General features: G+C 48.5%; 1 protein-coding gene across 2 annotated transcripts; it reads right to left on the bottom strand.

Moving 5' to 3' along the window:
- Positions 1-1,858: 1,858 nt before the first annotated feature.
- Positions 1,859-15,561, bottom strand: etnk2 (ethanolamine kinase 2). Of its 2 annotated transcripts, none has more exons than XM_030091927.1 (9): positions 15,227-15,561; positions 8,820-8,957; positions 8,591-8,712; positions 8,347-8,487; positions 7,037-7,179; positions 6,809-6,892; positions 5,854-6,017; positions 5,684-5,757; positions 1,859-4,623 (listed from the first exon to the last, which is right to left on the bottom strand). In XM_030091927.1, the coding sequence occupies exons 1-9, from the start codon at positions 15,371-15,373 to the stop codon at positions 4,551-4,553; spliced, it is 1,086 nt and encodes a 361-aa protein (XP_029947787.1). In that variant the 5' UTR covers positions 15,374-15,561; the 3' UTR covers positions 1,859-4,550. The 2 variants fall into 2 exon arrangements, with proteins under 2 accessions (XP_029947787.1, XP_029947789.1); XM_030091929.1 differs by having other exon boundaries at positions 5,854-6,014.
- Positions 15,562-21,326: the final 5,765 nt, after the last annotated feature.

Below are 21,326 nucleotides of genomic sequence, written 5' to 3'. Positions count from 1 at the left end.
TGCCTCACCCTTGTGACGCTGCAGTTACAGTAAAATAAGATGAGGACTTTGTTATGAGCAGCTCTGAGCTTGTACAAATGTTTTTTGAAAGGGGTTGTTTCAAAAACGAAAAGGTTGTTGACCTCTTGGGCCTCTTGGGTATATCCATCAACTTCAACTGTTAGTGATGAGGCTGGTGTCAAATTACAGAGACTGATGCAATTAAGCGGAGCAGACAGAAGCTATTATAAATGTTGTGTGAGCTGATTTCAGCTCGTTAAAAGCTTTAAAAAAGAAAATTTAGGTTTTAATATCCGTGCCGCTGTTATTTGTAATTTGACATCAGCCTCATGGTTGAGATGGCTGCAAATAGGGTAGGAGCAACTAAACATATCACAGTTAGCTGATGTCAGTTTGAGGAAACGTTGAGGGGCTTTGACAACAAAAGGCAATTATTCTGGGAGTTTAATCTCCCCTTTTGTAATTTGACACCAGCCTCACTATTCAGGTGGCTGCAGTTATTCTTGGAAAAGATAACCACGAAGAACTTCTTTAGGAGTCGATGTCTTTTTTGTAAACGAAAATTTTGAAAGAGTTCAGTTTTGGGATTTTTATCTTTTCTCACATCCAGCGCTTGTAATTTGCCACCAGCCTCCCCAGAGCAGATAAAGGTCATGTTTTTGAGCCAACCATTCACAGGAAGCTTCAGCTTGAGTTTTCCATTTCATGAGCTCAAGCTTTTTTAATATTATTGTTATACACACACACACACACACACACACACACACACACACACACACACACTTTAATACTGAACATTCTAAAGTCATGAAAGTGTCAGAAAATAAAAAGCACAAGAAGTTTCCTTCAAAAGCAGGTCAGATCATTAAAGCAGAGATGAAGGACGCTCAGCCTCCTCATATGCAACCTTACTGTGTTTTTGATTTGACTTTGAAATGTTCTATTGAGACAAATCCAAGCTAACGATGCTAACGCGTCAGCGGACACTGTACAAAATGACTGGAGGTCTTTAAAGTGACTGAATGTTTTTGTTCATTTCTTTAAAATCTAATGCTGAAAAATCATTTTTAAGAAGCTCTATTTGTATATTTATGTAAAATAAGTCTATAGATTAAAAGATGCTAGCTAGCTGTTGAGCTAAGCTAGAAATGGGCAAAGTGTGTGTATAGCAGTCCCTCCTCGTGGGATGAATACACGCCGGATTTTAACGTGTTTTGTTCTTTTTTGCTGTGTTTAGCTCTTAGCATGTTAGCATTTAGGCCCCGTTTTCACCTGCGTGTTTCAAACGGGGCTTTGGACTGGCAGGCTAACACTTCTGGACACGAGATCCATCTTTTGGTGTCTTTGTTCTCATGAGGCGGCGGGCCCCCGCGGACTGACCGCCGCCGCCGGCTAACAAATCAAAACGTGGGGAAGGAGCGGCGGCTGCAGAGCTCAGGGCCGGGACTCGTCCTCAGCACGCCGTGTACAGAGATGGTTATCAGAGGAAGCGGTTTAATCTGACGGCGGTGGAGTGCCGCCGTTACCCCTGCTGATGTAAATATAGAAAGAGACTTTATTTTGTTTAAAAGAGCTTGTGTAATTTAAAGGTGTACATTTCTATGTTTCCAGAGTTTCTGTGGTTTTGTTTTTGCAAAGACAATAAATTGGTTGTGTTAATTGTGTTTGGTGGGTTTTTTCTTCTTTAAATCATCATGTCCCTCTGGAGGCTGCGCTCGGTTGGATAATTGCTTGGCTGCAGGACTCGGGCGTCCCGCGGGGACGTCCTCGCCAGCTCCACTTAGCGCCAGGGGGCTTTCCACCGAGGTGAAGGCACAGCAAAGAAACACCATTCAAAGACAAGCAGTAGACACACAGACAGCTTTTAAACTTTTAATAGGAATATTTACCCACAACTGTTAAACACTTCTTGCTGTCACGCCTACAGAGTTGTCAAGCATCCCTGTTCAGTCAGCTTTTCACAGTATTTACATCCCCGTCTGCACGCCTCCTTCACTCTACCATTCAAGTCGAAGCCGTTACAAAAAGTCCACGTCGGCATACAAAGAAAAACGCAAACAAACGTAGTTCCGGTACAGTGTTTCGCAGAATGGTTAGTACAGTCGCACACCAGGAGAGTCGCTGTGGAAGAACTGCAAACGCCGTGACGCCGACCGCGTTGGAGTGCTTCTACAAGATTCACCAATAAATAAACTGCTTTGAAATACGATTAAAGGCCCGACGTGAGAGGAGTCGATCAGAGCAGTCAGCACACACACACACACACACACACACACACACACAAATAAATGCACATTAAATGCATGTGCTGGGAATATTTGACGTAATCCCTGGTCAGGGTCCTTCATGCTCTCCACGCCACTCTGGCTGTACATGCACACCGCATACCGTCATGAGCTCCGCGTGCACGGCAGCGGTCCTGAAGCACGGAGGCATGAAGGAGCCTCGACCCAGCACGCATCCAGGAATGTTAATGATTAAAAACAAGGACAACCTCCAGGTTCAGCAACAGTGCAAAAGCTTCACATAAATATGTCATTTAATAACTGATTCATTTAACAGCAGTTCCACTCATCGTTCAGTCCAAGACGGCTGGATTTCACTAAAATCCTCCATTTACTGTATTTCATGTCTGTTGATGTGTTTCCGATCTGACCCTGGGACAGGAGACGTCACAGGAAAAACCTCCATTAACACTGCAAGACAGCATGTTAGGATTTCAAATTAAGAGCTCTTGTTTCAAGTTTAAACTCGGCAAAGGCAGAGGGATTATCCAGAAAAGGTTCATGTTTAAGACCGTTGTTGGAGAGAACAGGGCTGATGATCTGCAGTGAAAGCTGAACAGAGACATGATTTCAGAGCGTGATGAACCGAAGCTAACGCTAACGTTTCTAACTTCACATTTCGGAGTAAACGGAGTGAACAACACCGTGGATTAAGGTGGTGACTGGTCCAAAGTTGTCAGGAGGAATGTGTCTGAGATTCTCTAAATAAAGCTCCACGTCGCTCCGTTTCCTCCCGCGGCGGCAGAATTGTGCGTTCAAGCAGCAACTTCACTAATTTAGCCCCCCCCCCCCTCCCTTTCTGCACATCTACAAAGCAGACTTTGCTGGCATCAGCTTGCAAAGCTAATCACCTTGAATCAATAACTACTGAGCCTTGGAAACGCTGGTTACTGCCAGACGTGTCGTCAGAGCAGTAAATCCTCGCTTCTCTCTGGGAGATCAGAGCCGGCAGCGTGACGTTCCCACCGCGTCCGTCTGAAAACACGTGGCGTCCGAAGCCGCTCGGCCGGTCAATTATTAAACCCGCTGGTGACACGACACCGGCGGCCCGGGACAAAGGTTTGAACCGTGAGTGAGTGAGTGTGTGTGTGTGTGTGTGTGTGTGTGTGTGTGTGTGTGGAGGGGGTTATGACAACTGTGGAGGTTTGATTACTTCATCATTGCACAACAGATGATAACTTCTAAGTGTTTGACAATGAATTCATAAGTTCGGGGAGCGTTCAGATCAGTGGCTGTGGGGGATTGTTTCTTTCATGATGGCTGAACCAGAGTGAAAATGTGCTTTGAGGGGACAAACAGTTCTTCACCATCACAGACGAGCCTGAATTCAACTTCAGCAGGTCGGATCCGTCACCTGACGGAGGACATGAAGGAGAACGGGCTGGAGGAGGAGGAGGAGGAGGAGGAGGAGGAGGAGGAGGGCGAGCCAGGTCGGGATTTTCCAACATGCCTGGAAAGTTTAAATGGAAAGTTTAACCAAGCGACTCAATGTAGCCATAAAAGTCAAGACGGCGGAAAAACCGGCTCATGGGCAGATCTGCACCATCACCCTCCTCCTCCTCCTCCCCCTCCTCCTCCTCCCCCTCCTCCTGCGACAGTACTGCTACTGGAAGCCAAGCACAGCAACCCCAGCTGAGGAGCTGTGAACCTGAGATGTGAAGGAATCCACAGTGTCCTCACGCGAATAAATAAAGTCCATGAAGCTGCGCTCCGTCACTGACTGCTACAACACAACAGTGATCCGGACCGAGCCAGAGGAGACCGGGAGAGGGAGGCAGAGGTTCCACACCTCCAGGCGGCGGTGGCGGCGGCAGCAGGGCATTCTGGGAGGAACCGACAGAAGGCGTCTTGCTGCTGAAGCGCAGCAGCAGAGAGGAGGAGCAGGAAGCGTTACACCACCTGCAGCCTCCGCCCGGCCACGCCCACAGGGCCGGGCTCAAACCCGACGCCCGCAAGTGAACAAAGACACGCAGGGACACCTGCGCACACACACACTGTCACTCACACACACACACACATTCATACAAGATTTGCAATTCTCAGGCGAGCCGAGTCGAGCTACAGTTTGGAGGAAAGAGAAGAGTCATCGCGCTTGAAGCAGGAGGGGAAGAGTTAGAGCAAAGGCCAGGTGGGAGTGAGCGGCATCTCCATCACCCCCCCCCCCACCCCCTCCCCCCCCCCCCCCCCCACCCCCCCACAACCCCTCCACCCCCCCCACAGGACGTCCCAGCGGCTCGTCTTCTCCTCTCTTCCTCCGGCGCCGCCTCACTCTGGGACCTGCAGGGACATCACCTCCGGCTTGGTCTTGAAGTACTGGTTGAACCGCAGAACGGCATAGCTGCAGGAGACAAGAGTGAGACGAGAGGAGAGAGTGAGACCAGAGTGAGACAATATGGGAGAGTGAGGTGGGGACAGACGAGAGGGACACAGAGGAGTGAGACAGGAGTGAGGCAACTGAGATGAGGGAGAGACGAGAGTGTGAGACGAGGGAGAGATGACAGAGTGAGACAAGGGTGACATGAGGGAGACATGAGTGAGATGGGGGACAGACGAAAGTGAGACAAAAGCAAGACGGGGAGTGAGACCGCAGCGAGACGAGAGAGTGAGAAAAGAGGGTAGGACAAGAGAGATGGGGGTGAGACAAGAGAGTGAGATAAGAGAGACGAGGGTGAGACAACGGAGAGATGAGGCAGAGACGAGAGGGTGGGACCAGGGAGCGAGAAGAGTGAGACAAGGGAGAGACGAGGGAGTAAGACCAGGGTGACACGATAGTGAGACGAAGGACACATGAGAGTGAGATGAGGGTGAGACCATGAGAGATGGGAGTGAGATGAGGGACCGACAGGAGTGAGACGACAGAGAAGAGAGTGAGACGAGAGAGATGAGAAACAAGACAGGGGAGAGATACAAAGAGGAAAGTGAGACAACAGAGACACATGATAGAGAGAAAGAAGACAGACAGTATAAAAAGACAGGAGTGTGAGAGTGTTGGTTAGCACCCACTAGTGGCCAAACATGAACGCGACGTGGCTGTCAGCGTTTTTACTGGTGAAGTTTAACGAACAACGTTCGTTGCTTTGAAATAAAAATGCAAAAGTGAAACGTGAAGAAGCTCTAAGCTCCCTACTGAGGACGGGTTCGGGGTTCGGACCACTTTTTAGAGACTGAATGAAAACTGAGGGTCATGTGAGAGAAAGCTGCGATAGAGACCAGCGTCAGTGTGAGGAGGGGTGTGTGTTACACATGAGGCTCAGGGAACAGAGAGGGCGATCGCTTTCCCTTCACAATGCCCCGCTTCCCCTCAGCTGACACTCTCCACGGGCACGGGGGGGGGGCAGCACACAGCGGGGGGGGGGGGGGGGGGGGGGGGGGGGGGACACTTTCCCACAGAAACTCACCCCAGGAAGTCGAAGTCGATGGAGGAGTATCTGGCCTGGATGAGCGCCCAGAAGCCCCAGAAGAAGTGTGACGCCTTGACAAGAGGAATGAAAGACACGGGATCAGCTGGAGCTCCTCACACCTACAGCGCGGGTGTGTGTGTGTGTGCGTGTGTGTGTGTGTCTCTCACCAGAGCGAACTTGTTGACCTGTACGTAGAGCCTCTCCAGCTCGGCCGGGCTGACCTCCTCGGTCTTCTTGGTGAAGAGTTTGTAGGCCTGCAGGTAAACTCTGAGCCAGTCCATCTGCAGCTCCCTGCTGGGGTACAGCTCGTAGTCCAGCTCGCTCATGCCTCCTCACACACACAAACGCAAACACACACACACAGTTACTGACGTCCCGATCGGGTTTGTTTGCCAACGAGTCCGAGTCCGAGTCCCAATCCGATTCTTTTCTAATGTAGTAAAATATGTACATTATCTATAAAAAAAAAAACTAAAAAAAAATCTTCTGAAAAGTTCTCTTTTTATTTTCTTAACGTCAATTCAAAACAACACTTACAACAGTGCATTTCTGTGACTAAAATAACAATCAGAAAATAAATTAATTTTCTCTTTAATTACATCTTTCTGTTGCGCGGAAAACCTAAAAACATCTCATTTAACCCATTGAAGCCGGGCACGCATTCCCGCTGAAGCATGCTTCAGTGTGCAGCAGTGGCCAGAAACGTTCAATACAGAGTTAGGAGGCAGTGCAGCAACACTGGACCCGGAAACAGGATCAGCGATGCATATGCGCGAGTTTGATGCATTTCATTGCCCAAGAAACAGCTGATTAGTGCAAAGAAGAAGAAGAAAAGACCCAGCGCCAATGGTAGAACTGCGCTACAGCGCTTCCGGGTTTAATGATAGAATTGCGCAACAACGCCACTACTGTAACTGTGTCCCGGCTTCAACGGGTTAAAAAGGAAATTAAAGAAAAAATAAACATATGTATCCAACCGAGTCCAAATCGGGAGGAAACTTCCGATCCCGAGCGAGTCCATAATCACGTGATCGGGGCTGATTTCCGATCACGTGATCGGATCGGGACATCCCTACACACAGTTACCCCCCCACCCCTAATGTCCACAGTGACCGGACCAACCTGCGAACTCGATGAAGTGGTTTCCGATGTCGAAGGCCTGGTAGTTGTAGCTGGAATATTCGTAGTCGATGAAGCGAACGTGACCTGGAGAGAGACGAGCGATCGTCCCCATTTTACCAACTGTTGCTTTTTTGCCATTCGTCATGATCCAGAGAGAAGGATATGAAACCCTCTGGAGTTAAACCTGACGGTGCGATGCGGGAGGTGAAGCTTGCAGCGGCGCCCTACCCTCCTTGCTGTTGTAGATGATGTTCTTGCAGAGCAGGTCGTTGTGGCAGAGCACCACCGGCGAGCCCAGCGCCGACAGATGCTCCTTCATCCACACCATCTCCTGCTCCAGCACCGCCTTGCTGGGGACCTCCTGCTGGATTCTGGACGGAGGACAGGAAACAGAAGGAAGGTCGGCGTTTTCTCACAGTCCTGCCGGCTCCACTGTACGGGACGCCCCCCTTCCTCCTCCTCCTCCTCCTCACCAAGACAAATAACCTGAGGGTGGCGTGCGGCGTGGAAACCGGAGGAGGCTCCGGGGAGCGGCGAGGCGAGGCGAGGCGAGGCGAGGCCTCGGTGGGATGGGGTCAGGCCGTTTGTGCTTGTTCTCACTAGCGTGCAGGAGTGAGGCCTGCTGGGAAACAGCGAGCCAGAGTGCAGGTGCTGAGACCCTCAGTGCTCGGTAATGGGCTTAAGGGGCTTAACCCCGAGCAGGAGAGGAGAGGAAGAGCCACGCCGCCGCCGTGAAGCGCTCCGGCGCCTGCTGGGCCGAAGCTGCTCTGGACGGTGGACTGATTCCTCGCTTCGCTCCCCGCGTCCTGAGTAACGCCAGCAGACGTTTTTACTGCCGGGCAGATAAACGGACTTTCCCTGGGAGGCCCGAGGAGCCGCCTGCGTTGCCAGGGAGGAGGGCGAAGCGACCCGACGCACCGAGCCGAGCGAACATCTGCAGGCGGCGCCGCATGCCTCGGGCGCCATAATCCAGTTAGGGTTATATAAGCCACGGGCCGGACTTAATCTAACGGCCATCGGGACGGAGGTATGAGCGGCGAGCGGGCGGCCGGCCAGATTATGAAACACTCTGCTCTGGCTCCACGGGTTGAGGAACAACCCGGAGGAGAGTCCATCTCCACTCCCAGCAGCGCGGCGAGGAAACCGAGCCAACCGAAACATGAAGAACCGGTCAGAACAGGAGCGCCAGCGTGCCTGGAAACACCTGTCATCGCAGAGAATGCGAGGAACTGAACATGTCAGCTGTTCTTCTGAAGCCCGAGCAAAGCGCAGTCTTCGCCCTTCACCTGCTTTTCCGTCCCTCTTTTGGCGACTCCGTCGTTCCCCATTTTAGATCCGGCCCTGCGGCCGCCGACCCGTCAAGACCTCCTCGTTTCCTCAAACACAGAAGGACTGAGACCGACTTCACCGGACGGGCGGAGTACATGTGAGAGACGGGCTCAACTGTTGTCCGTCGGTCGCTCTCGGGTCCTCTCATGTTCAGGAGAAACCGAACGGACCCCCCCAAAGAGCGGCGGGCCGACGGGGCGGGGGCTCACCTGGCGTTGGAGGCCTGCTCGGTGAACTCCGTGGCCACGAGGGAGAAGTACTTCTGCATGGTGATAAACAGGTCCGGCTTGGGGATGCAGCCGTTGTGCGCGTGGATGGCGTGAATACGAGCCATTTCTCTGGCGATCAGTCTGACGGGACAGAGCAGCACCACGGTCAGAGTCCCCACTCCGAGACGGAGCGACGTGAGGAAAGACGGCGCCGAGCGTCCGGAGACCCGGGCCGGTTCCTGACCTGAGCAGAGCGGGGTCCCTGACGTCCTGCGGCCCCAGAGCCTCGCCCTGTATGAACTCGTAGCAGATGCCGTTCTGGAAGGAGCAGTAGAGCCGCGGAGCGCAGCCGTTGGCGTGCAGCACCTGGAGCGCGTCACACACACACACACACACACACACACACACACACACACACACACATCAGGACACAGCGTTCACAGGGACCTGCTGACGAAGCTCTGCAGCTCTACCTGGAAGCTGCGCAGCTCGTTGTCTCTGTCCACGATCAGCTCCGTCTTGTTGCCGTACACTCGGACCAGGACCACGTCCTCCGGGCGCTCGTCCACGTAGAAGCCCACCAGCTTGTTGGTGGTTCCATCGGTGAAGAGCTGCCAGAGGAACAGCAGCGATCAGAGCCTCCACACCAAAACCAGCCTTCCTCAGCATTTTGTAAAGGAATGACTTCAAATGTCTTTGGATGAATTTTAAAACAAATCTCACATAAAATAAAGTCTGAAGAAAACCTTTTCACCAGTGTTTGCAGGTTGTTTCGATCTTGTTCGTTGTTCAAGCTATTTCAATTTTCCAACCTGGAAAAGCCACCGTGACACTGGAGAGTGTTGAGGAGTGTTATTTCAGGAAGAGAAGCGCTCAAAACTCCGACACTGCCCTCTGCTGTTTGCTTTACGATGCACTTTTTAATCTGTCATCGGTTTGTGTGTGTTTGTCGCCGTGTCGCGCTGCATCAACACCGGGCTTCCAGTAAAAAGACCACTGCGGCGTCTGAGACCTCAGACATGTGAACGACAGCGACACGTCCGGTGAAAGCCATTGGTTGGGTCCGCCCGCCCCCCCCCCCCCGACCCCCAGCCCCCTCCCCTCAGAGTACACAATAACAACATACATCTGGCCGCGACGCTCCTCGGCCCAGACGCTCACTCACGCATATCTGGCATTCCTCACGCGGCTCGCCACAAAGACGGGCGAGCAGGAATCCCTGTTATGACCGTTCATAAACAGGCATACGACGCCACTGATCCCGTCTGCCCGCCGCACAAAGCGCCGCTAACACCGGCGATCAATACGTCGACCAGACAGCGACGGGCTGGCACCCGGGCGGAGGTAAACATTGGACCATATGGGGTGGGCCCGGCACCGCGACGAACCCCCGAGGCGGGCTGGAGGGGTGCGGCACAGCCGGCCCGCCGCTCCTCCTCGGGGCCTCGGTTCTTCCCGCCCTATCAAAATAAGAGTCCCCTCATGTGTAACACCTCAGTGAAGCTCACCTGGCTCAGCTGCTCTGGCCTGATACACACCGACAGAGTGTAAACACACAGATACAGTACTAACTGGCCTGCCGCGGCGCTGACCGTCACTTCCTCCAGCAGCTCCGACCCGACTGTGACACTCAGACACTCGATCCGTTTACCTGCTATCAATAATGCATCCTCCTTTCCCCGAGGACTCGGGCCGATAACACACTCGCTGGACACACTGGCTGCTGCCATCAGGAGCAGAGCGGGAACCCTGTGAGATCTGACTCCAACCACACTTCTCTTCACCGTTTCACGTGGACAAACACTTCCTGATGCGATTTCATATCTTTTTGTAAAGGACAGTTTGTCATCTCTCCAAGGGTTTATACTTGATGGCGTTTAATTCAAAGCCCTCGCCAGTAGCTGACGGTTGCGGTCGTCCCTCCAAATGGGACTCGAAGGAGTACGAAGCGACCCGGCACCCTGCGTTCAACGCCACACCGTGACGCCGTTCGAAAAACTAAAGTCAACACGTGAAGAACGGACCTGGAAAGAGCGACCTGTGTTGGACGGAGGTCCTTTGGGGACCAGACCGTCTGAACAGCCTGCTGAGAGTCTTTTACTGCCATGGGAGCTCTAAACGGTGTTCACCCCCAACAAGAATCTCTGGCTCAGTTCAGCAGGACGGGCAGCAGCCCCGCTCCCCGGACGACCTTCGGAGGGACCGTTCCTCGACAACGAGCACAGACTGCGCCTTTTAATGATCTTCCTCTCCTCTTTATCTGGCCTCATCACTCAGGATTCATTCATTAGAAAAACGCTCCGATCGGGTTACAGAGCTTTCAGAGACACTTTCACTTCTGCATGATGAAGAAGACGCAAAACTGTGAAACCACTGAACTCAGAACTCTTTCCAGAAGGTTTGGTGCATTTGTTCCAGATGTATTTCAGGGTTTAAACCCTTTGAAAGAACCAGATGACTTCTACTTAAATAATGTAATACTCTGATGAAGTGATAATGAGGGAGAAACAGAGACATGGACGTGAATCTTGTTCAGAAAGTGTGACACTCAAGAGTCTTCGTGGCTCAATGATGTTTCTCCAACTGCAGTAATCTGCAAATGTAACCAGATCACATTTCATGATCAATCAATAGAGCAAATATTACCCACCGTTCACACACTTTAGTCAGGTACACGAACGCCTCTTTAACGTCAATATTAAACACGGGCACGTACGCCGTTGAGTGGTGAAGACTGGTAATGGTAAGTCTTAGAAGTTTGCAGGGTCTGCACATTTTGGACTATTGATGAAATGAAACTTGGAAAAACCACCGCAGAGCGCCACAGGGCTGCGCCGTTAGCAGAACTGTGGTGAATCCCCGTTTGCCAGCTCCTCTCAGTGCTGACAACGCTGTGGCAGAGTCGTGATAGAGACACTCGAAAAGGAGAAGCGAGCTTCAGACGGTTTGATGCTAATTTCAAAGACCAGAACTGAAACATTTACTGCTATTTCCACACTGAAATCCCCATCTGGGATTCAGAAAGTATCACACTGAAGCAGTGCGAGTTTCACAAAATAGCTTTCCTCCAAACAGTTGTGTCTACACCAGGTGTAATGTTGAAATAACACTAAATTCTGATAAATGATCGTTGTTTTTTAAATGAATAACTGTGTGAAAGCTTCATTCCACCGCGGAGCGGCTGAAGAGCCACAGGTGGCCTCGGAGCTCGACCCCTTGTTTTCTGAGGAAATTCTTTGAGAAGTCTTTGTGACCCACCAGGATCGTTCTCCAGATCCAAACTCCTCCCCCAGAGAAAACAAAAGTCCTTCATCGGAGGCTAATCCTTCTGTTATCAGCCACAGAAACATTTGATATGAGAGCAGAGAGACGTGATAAAGAAGCAAACTGACTCATTCAGCAGAGACAGGGAAAGCAGATCACATGTCCTGTTTCTAATGCAGACAACAGATCACAACACCAAGAAGTGATGAAGCTAATCCAGCTTTACCATTAAAGTTGATTCAATTTAAAAGGTGCATTAAGGAGTTTTTCAACTTTAAAAATGCTTTTTTTCCACCATAAATATGTTACACATTTCTAATGATGTGTACAACGTGCCCTGACATATTCATTAGAAGTACCGCTAACAGCACTAAATTGTCACTTGAAAGCTGCAGTGCCGGTCCGGCACCAGAATTTTTTTGGGGAGAATTTGAAAAGAATGATGTAATGCGCGCTCCGGCTGGCCTGATTTAGTTAGGTTTCGTTTTGTCCGCCATTACTCCGCCAGATGCTTAGTGAGCAACAACTGACCAGGATCTTCCAGAAAGTAAGAACAGACTGGCTTCTAGCACTGCCACAGCTCCACACAGACTCCACCAGGTAGAAGAAACTTACATTTTACCCGAGCTTTTTACTAAAAGAGCGAGGAAGGAGTTCCCCTCTTCCGTGCACGCAAGCCACAGGCACGAGTTTTTCACTAAGCTACATTACGCCCAAGGCCTGCAGGGGGCGCTGTTTCACATAAAACGTGCAAACTCCTTAAAGGGATACTTCAACATTTTGGCAAATTGGTCCATTTAGCGCAATTCCTTAGTCATTTCGAACAGCATACTTACTTTTATTGTGAGGACGAGCTGTTGTTTATCCAGAGGTGAGTCTGGGAAGGTTTTCGGGACGGACACAATGGAAGTGGATGGTATTTTTGGTTCCCCTCGTCAAACTCATCAAATACACAATCCAACAACCCCAAAACACTTTGGTGGACATGTTATAATCCGCTCATTCACTACGCTGTGGAACACCAACAAATCATATTGTAGCGTTACGACACTGAAGCAAATACTGGGAACTAGGACTGCACGATTTTGACAAAAAAAACCTAATTACGATTTTTCTGACCAATACTGCAATTGTGATTCAATTTGCGATTTTCACATTTTATTCTTTCAAATGCAGAAAACAGCTAAAATTATGGTCAAAAAAATTCTTGTTACTTTTACATGGTCTTGCTCAAGTTGACAAATAAAATAACCGAATGTAAACTAAACTGACAAAGCTTCAGGCAGCGGCAGCGAGACGCCACCGTGCTGTCTGCATCACGTTTGGAAAAAAAAAAAAAAGAGCGCGTCGTTTTAATGAAATAACAAAATAATTAAAATCCAACGCTGTCGAAACTGTAATTCAATACTGGTCGTTCTTGCATGGTTCACAGAAAATTACTTAGACGACAGTTTTCAACGTGAAATAAACGGAAATTAAAAACCAGAACCGCAAATAGGCACCACTGTGAAACCAACTTCAACTCACCAAAAAAAAAAAAAAAAAAAAAAAAAACTCGCCAGCCTCTAAAGATAAAGGGTAAAAAAAAATGAATCCTTATTGCTTTAATATTCTTAGATCACAATCAGTTTAGCAATCCTGCTCTGGGTCGTCTTCCCTCACATTCTTGGGCTGCGCTTCATGTTTTCATGGAGAAAGACGAGCGCAACCACACGCTGGATGAAGGCTGGAGCTGTGGGGCGATCGGGGGAGAGAGAGAATAACCTACGACTTGTCCACGTCTCTGTAATGTGTAGCGGTGAGTCTTCAGGTGTTGGTACAAATTAGACGTGTTTCCTCTGGATCTGCCTGCTGGACGGCGACACAACCGACATTTGGCTCCACGTCTTTCTTTTCAAACCCAAAGTCAGTCCAAACAACTGAACTAAGATTCTTTTAAAATACCAACTGCTCCACACCCTCTTCTTTTGTCATCTCAGCCATTTTCACACCGTGAATGAGTCACACTGAAAACTTTTTGCTCCTCCAGAGCAGAAGTCCAGACGGTTTGGACCTAATATGCATCTTCGATAGAAAAACTAAAAAAAAAAACAAAAGCAAACAGGCACAGCTGGTGTAAACTGAGCCGAGAGAATGAGCACTGAATTGGAAAAACACATCATGAACATTATTTGGGGGTCTACGGTCATGTTTCACTGCTGTAACTGATGTGTGATATTCCAGAAACCTGTTCTTTATAAACACCTCACTGATCCTGCAGGCCGGAAGTGAAAACTCACCTCAACTGTAATTTCACTATTTAGTTAAAACAGTTTGTGAAAAAACTTTATTTTATAATGAAGTTAAACTAACAATGACCAGAGTGGCTGCAGGCACCGACACAGAGAAAATCTACCAACATGTAGTGAAAGGTTAAAGGTCATGAAGCTGGTTTTACTGACTTTGTGAGCTTCAGTGAGGGTCGGGAGGGGTCAGGGTGGGATGGCAGGGAGGAGTTGGGAGGGATGCTGAGGCTGGGCGTGATCCATCCTTTAGTTTTAACAGGTGAGTTTATTTAGAACTTATTCTCTTGGGGGGGGGGGTCTACTGGGGTCTGAGGGTCTGGTTACTTATAATAGAGTCTGTGGAGCGTAACCTGATAACCCACAGGAAGCTCAGAAAGGCAGGAAGTGACAGAGCTAGTGTGAGGGGGGGTAGTGCTGGTTAAAGAGGGTTAGTAATGGTTACAGTGGGGGTTAAGGAGGATGGAGTCTGCCCGATGCTCACTTCCTGCTAAAGCTCCGACCACACAGGAAACACCACAGAACTCTGTCTTCAGCAGCCTCCAGAGAACATGAATGTTCTGATGAAACCCAAGAGCTGAATGAATGAATCAGCTGGTGGATCACCTCCCCGCCCTCCCTCCTCCAGCCGGGTGGTGGATCACCTCCCCGGCCCTCCCTCCCTCCAGCCGGGTGGTGGATCACCTCCCCGCCCTCCCTCCTCCAGCCGGGTGGTGGATCACCTCCCCGGCTCCCCCTCCCTCCAGCCGGGTGGTGGATCACCTCTCCCCTCCCTCCAGCCGGGTGGTGGATCACCTCCCCGGCTCTCCCTCCTCCAGCCGGGTGGTGGATCACCTCTCCAGGTGTTCTGCCGGAAAGTGACTGCCCCCGACGGGAACGCACATCGACGTGTTTCTGTATTCCTCCACTGCTCGCATACGATGTGCGGATGTTTCATAAAGTATTCTTTATTGAGTATTTCTAAGAGTATGTTTTTAGAAACTACACACAGAAACCATTATATCAACACACATCACTCAGTTACAGGGCACAGTCACTTCTAAGCAAGCGCCTGTCTGTGGACATCATGGTTTGTGTGTGTAATTTGTAAAAACATACTCTTAGAAATATTCATAAAGAGTACTTTATGAAACATCCGCACATCGTATGCGAGCAATGGAGAAATACAGAAACACGCCGATGCGTGTTCCCGTCGGGGGCAGTCATTTTTCGGCAGGCAGTCACTTTTCGGCAGGCACCGGCCCTCCCTCCTCCAGCCGGCCGGTGATGCTGCGGAGCTGTCAGTTCTAGCCGAGCCCCCCACCGGCCCTCTGCCCCCCCCCGGCCGGCCTCACCTTGGTGTGGACCCGGCTCGGGTCCCACGCCGGTCTCAGCTCCTTCAGGAGCTTCATGGCTCCCTCCGTCACGTTGTGCTCGTCCACGAAGACGGGGATTTTCCTGATGGCCGGCGAGCCCACGGGCACATGGATCTGCGTCTCCATCCTGCCGCAGCGCTAATCTCCCAGCCCGTCGCGGTGTCTCCGAACAGCCCGCAGCAGACACGGTGAGCCCGGAGCGGTCTGAAAAGCAAACACTTTATTCGGAGGCTCTCGGGGGGCGGTGGAGGGGCGGCGTGCCGTCTCTCCGGTCCGGGTCCTGTGCGCCGGTTCTTCTCCAGAGTCGTCTGCCAACTGGGGTCGTTTCCTCCTTCTTGGCCCCGCCCACCCCGGGATCATCCTCCTCTTTGACCCCGCCCACCGAGGATCATCCGATTGTACCACCCAATGACGTCATTGGTTCAGGCCTTCAGACGCAGCGCGAGTAGACCACGCCCACTTTCCCGAGCGTGTCCGAGGAGAGCCGAGAGAAGCCGAACGTCGCCTCTCGTCTTCCTGCAGCGCAGGGGCAGAAACCACAGGGTGGAGGTATTTAACCTCTTCATTCTCACACACACCTTTGATTTTCACAATTAGTTTTATTCAAGTCAAGAGATTCTCTCAAACGGGTAATTAATTAAAATTAATTTATTACTCTTATTATGGAATATGAAAAAAATGAGGATCGAATCCCTGGAGGGATGGAGAAATAATGAACTGATATATCTTAACAGTCTCAACATGTATACAATTAATAATTCAAAGTACTAATTACAAGAGCAGCACACTATATTTATCTGTAGCTAAACTAAGGCCCATGGGCCAAAACTGGTCCGCTGGAGGCTGGCTACATTAGATGGTTATTATGGAACCATTTCACATGTCCGGTCCACTCAAGATGGAACTGGATGTGGCTCCTGAACTGAAATGTGTTTGATGCCACTGATACAAAGTTTTACCACAAAGACGTTCTCACAGTCACAGCATAGTAATAACCATAAGAGGGCCAGTGCATTTCCCTCCCTCCATCACTCCACTGCTTCCACCAGGACTGCTGGGAAATGAGTGAATCGGTAAAGACTCAGTTTACGATCAGCTCACACACACTGACACCGTGTGATTTATTTTAACCGGATCATTACAACTAGTGAAATTAAACTGACTCAAATCCTCGATAATCCCACTGTGAGATGAGAGAGCGACCCTCTGCACCACAGTCAGCTTCTACTGAAGTTCAGTTTATTTCAGAGTGAGGGTTCAGAGTGCAAATGAAACATGGATGAAAGTATCAGAGAAGTGATTCTTTTTCATGTCTTCTGTCCTCTTCGCCAGATCGACACTGTTTGTTTGGAAGCAGGTGGAAGAAAGATGTAAGCTATGTCTGAATAAAGGTGAAAAACAACAGGCAGCAAAACAGAGGAATACACCGGGGAGCGTTAACGAGATGCTGGTGCAGCAGCTATAATCACCCCCCAGGAGGGAGGCGCCATCAGCACCGCTTCAGCTAGACTCATGGAACAACCAGAACAACAAGTCCTCAGAGAAAAACCTCTGCAGGCCCACAGGCGGAGGATGATCTGCTGGAGAAGATCCAGGCGAGGAGGCCGGATCGCTCACACAACACCAAACAGAGAAATACACAAACACAGAGCAGCACACAGACAGGCGGGCTGGCCTCTGGAACCAGGATCTCTTCAAATCACCATAAGTTAGTTAAAAATAACTTATTCTGGATTCGGGACTGATGCACACACAGGTATGAACCTTCACCCTGCTGTACCGGCTCTCAGCCACAAGGCGGCGGTATAGGGACAAAAACCAGTCACAGGAGAGTCCCTGGAATAAATGTTTCTCACTGCAGGTTTCTCAGCTCGCTGCTTTCATGTTTTACTCAGTTTTCAGCTTTAATGTTTATAATCTTTAGAGATTATCTCGTTTCTTCCTCATATATTTCACCTAAGCTCTTTGTAAGGTCCTGTATGAATATACAGATAGAGAGAGAGAGAGAGAGAGAGAGAGAGAGAGAGAGAGAGAGAGAGAGAGAGAGAGAGAGAGAGAGAGAGAGAGAGACCTTCAGCCTGCAGCGGAGGGATTCTGAGCGGGGGACCTTATGCAGGTTTCCAGACATGTTAAAGATCTCTGATCGCACTCTGGATCAGGAGTCTGAGTCATCCACACGCAGAGACATCAGTGTCTTCAATCTGAATGGTGGACATAAAGTAGAGTCACGGCTCCTGGACGACTTTCACAGACTGTAACACTCCAAGAAAAAAACACTCCTTTATTCCGTCTTCTTTACAGTCATGCTGCGGTTTGACTGCTGGAGTTATTATAAACTTGATGTCATTATTTTTACTGTATCTGCTGTTTGTGAACATAGTTTATTTTCAAAAATTTTGCTGTTTAAATGCAAAACTTTCCTGAAATGAAAATACAAAAACAATGTGTGTTCAGTGGAAACAGACCTGTCTGTGTGGAGTCTGCATGTTCTCCCTCTGCATTGGTGGATCTGAAAACATGCATGTGAAGCAATTATAACACAAAGAGCTTTATTTAAAACTGAACACGGACATTTCAAACATTGCTTTTTGAAGCTTTTTGAAGAAATTTCAGGAGAATTAGTTTTTTGTTTTTCTTTGAAGGGTAAGTTTTTAATTAATTTTCAATTGATTTCAGTTGTGGGTTTTTTTGTTATGACTGTCACTAAGAATGTCAATGATGCTTTATGATGGCAACACTGTAAGAGTACAGGCACAGTATCAGAGGCTGTCGAAGGTTTCCAGGTCAGCCGTGGACCCGGGGCGGCCTGCTGATTTATTCTGGAGTAATATAATATCAGGAAGTTTAGCAACAACGTGCAAACAGAAAGGGACACATGTAGCCCGAGAAGTTCTGAGCAAACTGAATCAACGCCTCACAAAAGACCCAGAGCTACTTTTAGCAGCTGTGGACACAGCGGGACAAGTTCCAGCCTCACACCCAGGAAGTGTGTGAGTGTCAGCTCTACCTGTACACACACGCCTCCACTGCTCCGCGCTCAGGAATGTGTGTGTGTGTGTGTGTGTGTGTGTGTGTGTGTGTGTGTGTGTGTGTGTGTGTGTGTGTGTGTGTGTGTGTGTGTGAGCGTGTGTGTGTGTGTGTGTGTGATCAGGTGGTTAAATGACCTTGCACACAGGCGGGACCGCTCAAAGGTGGAGCTGGATATCTGAAGAATGAGGAAATGTTTACATGGTCGCACACGGATTTGCTGTTTATCCACACACACACACACACACACACACACACACACACACACACACACACACACACACACTCCACGTCCAGGTGATGTTGACACACTCCTCATCAGTCACAGGCTACAATGATTCGGTCCAGTTTGTGGGATTGGACCTGTTCCATGTGTTTACTCACACACACACACACACACACACACACACACACACACAGAGTTCCATAACGCTCAGGAGGTGAGCTGCCTTCTCAGATGACAGATGTCTTCTGAACGGCTGAACAATGAGGAGAGTTTATGATCTCGGGGGTGAAAGGTCGCTCAGGAGGCGCGACCATCTGGAGGCATCCACCTCTGTACGACGGTTTCCTCTGTTGCCCGTTTCCATGACAACGGTTCAAATCAACATTACTATCCACCACCCTGCATTTCTGCCGCCTACACAGAGAGCTCCAGTGTTTTCAGAAAGTTTCGTTTTCAGAGTCTCTGGACACCGTTGTCATGGAAACAGATCCCGAAACATGATGAAATGGACTCTGAGGCTCTGATGCTGAAGTTGATCTGTTTGTGGAGCTGAACTAAAATGTGTTTGATATAAACCTGAATATTGTAAAGCATGCATCACGTTCCTGAACAGACTGTCAATCCCTCCTGCTTGTCTTTCTCACCTCCCCTCAGCCTCCCTGTCAGAGATGTCGGTCAGTGATTGTCCGATTTGAGATGACTCAGACAGAAACACCTGAACACAACGTCAAAACATTCACACACTCCAGTGCTGCTCTTTACAGGATTTTAAGATGCATGTTCATTTATTTATTATAAAACTGAATATATGATTACTGAAATAAATGGACACTTGACAGAATAAATTACAAACAGGAAACACCGCATTAATATGAATTATTCAAATGTTGCTCTGCGATATGAGACAAGACACCAATCACCTTTTGTAACTCATTTCTACATTAGTAAAAGAACAATAAAACACAACAGGTGTGTGTTGAAGAATGATTTTCCTGACGCCATTTATTTCCACACGTTACTCTCATCACTGGTCTTGACTATGAAGCTCAATTTGACCGAGTTATGAAAATGATCAGCTATGCAAATTAGATGATGATGTCATTTAGAACATTCCTGACAGAGCAGTTGCAACAATGTATCAGTTTTAAATTATGTCATCATCTCATCACCAGAGAGAGAGAGAGAGAGAGACAGAGACAGAGAGAGAGAGAGAGAGAGAGCGCACTGTTGGGCAAGTTACTTTAAAAACATAATAGTTACTAGTTACTTCTTCAAACTTCATCTACAGGTTATAAGGCATTATTTTCAAATTGCACTTTATTAAAAATGTATGTATTTTTTTTATATTTGAAACTTTTACTCTTTTTCAATATATTTTTTACCTCTGAATTTTATTAATCAGAATTTCTCCCCAGTGTTTTGAGAATGGAAACCAAAACATTTTGAACTTTCAGATGTTTTTTTGTATTGACTTGAATCATATTTGTTCTTGTAACCTGATTTGTTGTTATCGCTGTCCTGTGTAGTGCTGTTAGATGTCAACCCTGCATGTTTCAGTTCTCTACCTGCTTCAGGCTGATGTGGCGTTGTCATCAAGCTTGTATGAAATACCAGTAATGAGCCCTCAACGCAGTCAGATATGTGATATGTGTGCAGGTTTAAATACCTCATATAAAATAATGTTATTGGTGCCATTTTCTATTCAATAATTTAAGTTCATTTTTACTTGTCATTATTTGGACGTGTTTAGTATTTGCATGCTGCAGAATATCTGAGATAATATCATAGCTGCATTACTGTTATAATTTGTAGTTTTTATAATTTGCATTGAGTTTAATGTTAGACCTACCAGGGTAAATAGCCAATCAGAACTGATGCTGAGCGATGACGTTTTGGAGCTCGCATTTTTATCGAATGTAAACAGGCTGTGTGTTTTTTTGTTTTTTTTGTGAGAGATTCAATAAATACGGGGCGAACACACTGTTTTTTATCATCGCTCAAACTTTAACACAAGTAGACTCGTTCTTTCCGTCTGACTGAGTGGTTATTTGCATGAATCTCAAGAAAGAAATGATCGAGAATTTAAGAACAGACATTTAGCCGCTACAAATGTCTTTGAGATGACCACAGTTTATCGTACTAATTTTACAAGGTTCTAGCTTGTTAGACTGTCAGTGGACTGGATTAAGTTGCTGAATACAAATCAAACCAGGACTGGGATCAGTTGAATTGTGGGTGTTGATATTTAAATGGGCCCCGGGTCACTTTGTACAGCGAAAACCGGACCTGAGGTCAAAAGGTTGAAAACCCCTGGACTAATAAACAAAAGATCAGTTTGTTCTGAGTTCATCTGATGTGCACATGGATTATGGGCTGTTTGGATGTTTTTGCTCTTTCCTTCCAGGCTCAGCAGAGCTTCGCACTCAGCTGTTCTGAAAAGCAGTTGGCCTCACGGCGTGCTCCTCAGAGGGAACCAATCACAGCCACCGCTCACACCAGGACGGATCTGGAAATACATCCTCACTCTAGATCCCCCGCCTCCAAACAGCAATGGAGGCATCAGGAGAAGGTCGATCTGAGAGAAGAGACTGACCGAGTTTCAAGCTTGTGTGTGTGTGTGTGTGTGTGTGTGTGTGTGTGTGTGTGTGTGTGTGTGTGTGTGTGTGTGTGTGTGTGTGTGTGTTCTTGTATTTCTATCCTTGTCGGGGCCAAATGTCCCCACAAGGATAGCAAAACGTGGAACGACGTGCCTTGTGGGGACCTTTTTCCGGTCCTAAGTAGGAGAAACAGTGTTTTCTTGACCATGTTGTTGTTACTGAAAAAAGT

The sequence above is a fragment of the Salarias fasciatus genome, chromosome 5 (assembly GCF_902148845.1).
Source record: "Salarias fasciatus chromosome 5, fSalaFa1.1, whole genome shotgun sequence".
NCBI classification, from domain to species: Eukaryota; Metazoa; Chordata; class Actinopteri; order Blenniiformes; family Blenniidae; genus Salarias; species Salarias fasciatus.
The sequence above is the reverse complement of the archived record's forward strand: the minus strand, read 5'-3'. Positions and strand labels throughout refer to the sequence as shown.

Bases quoted from the DNA above. Each gene is read 5' to 3' on its own strand.
- etnk2 (XM_030091927.1), bottom strand. From the start codon at position 15,373: ATGGAGACGCAGATCCATGTGCCCGTGGGCTCGCCGGCCATCAGGAAA. The intron at 6,018-6,808 runs GTTGGTCCGGTC...TGTGTGTGTGAG, and splicing joins CCACTTCATCGAGTTCGCAG to GAGGCATGAGCGAGCTGGAC. The intron at 5,758-5,853 runs GTGAGAGACACA...CCTCTTGTCAAG, and splicing joins AGGTCAACAAGTTCGCTCTG to GCGTCACACTTCTTCTGGGG.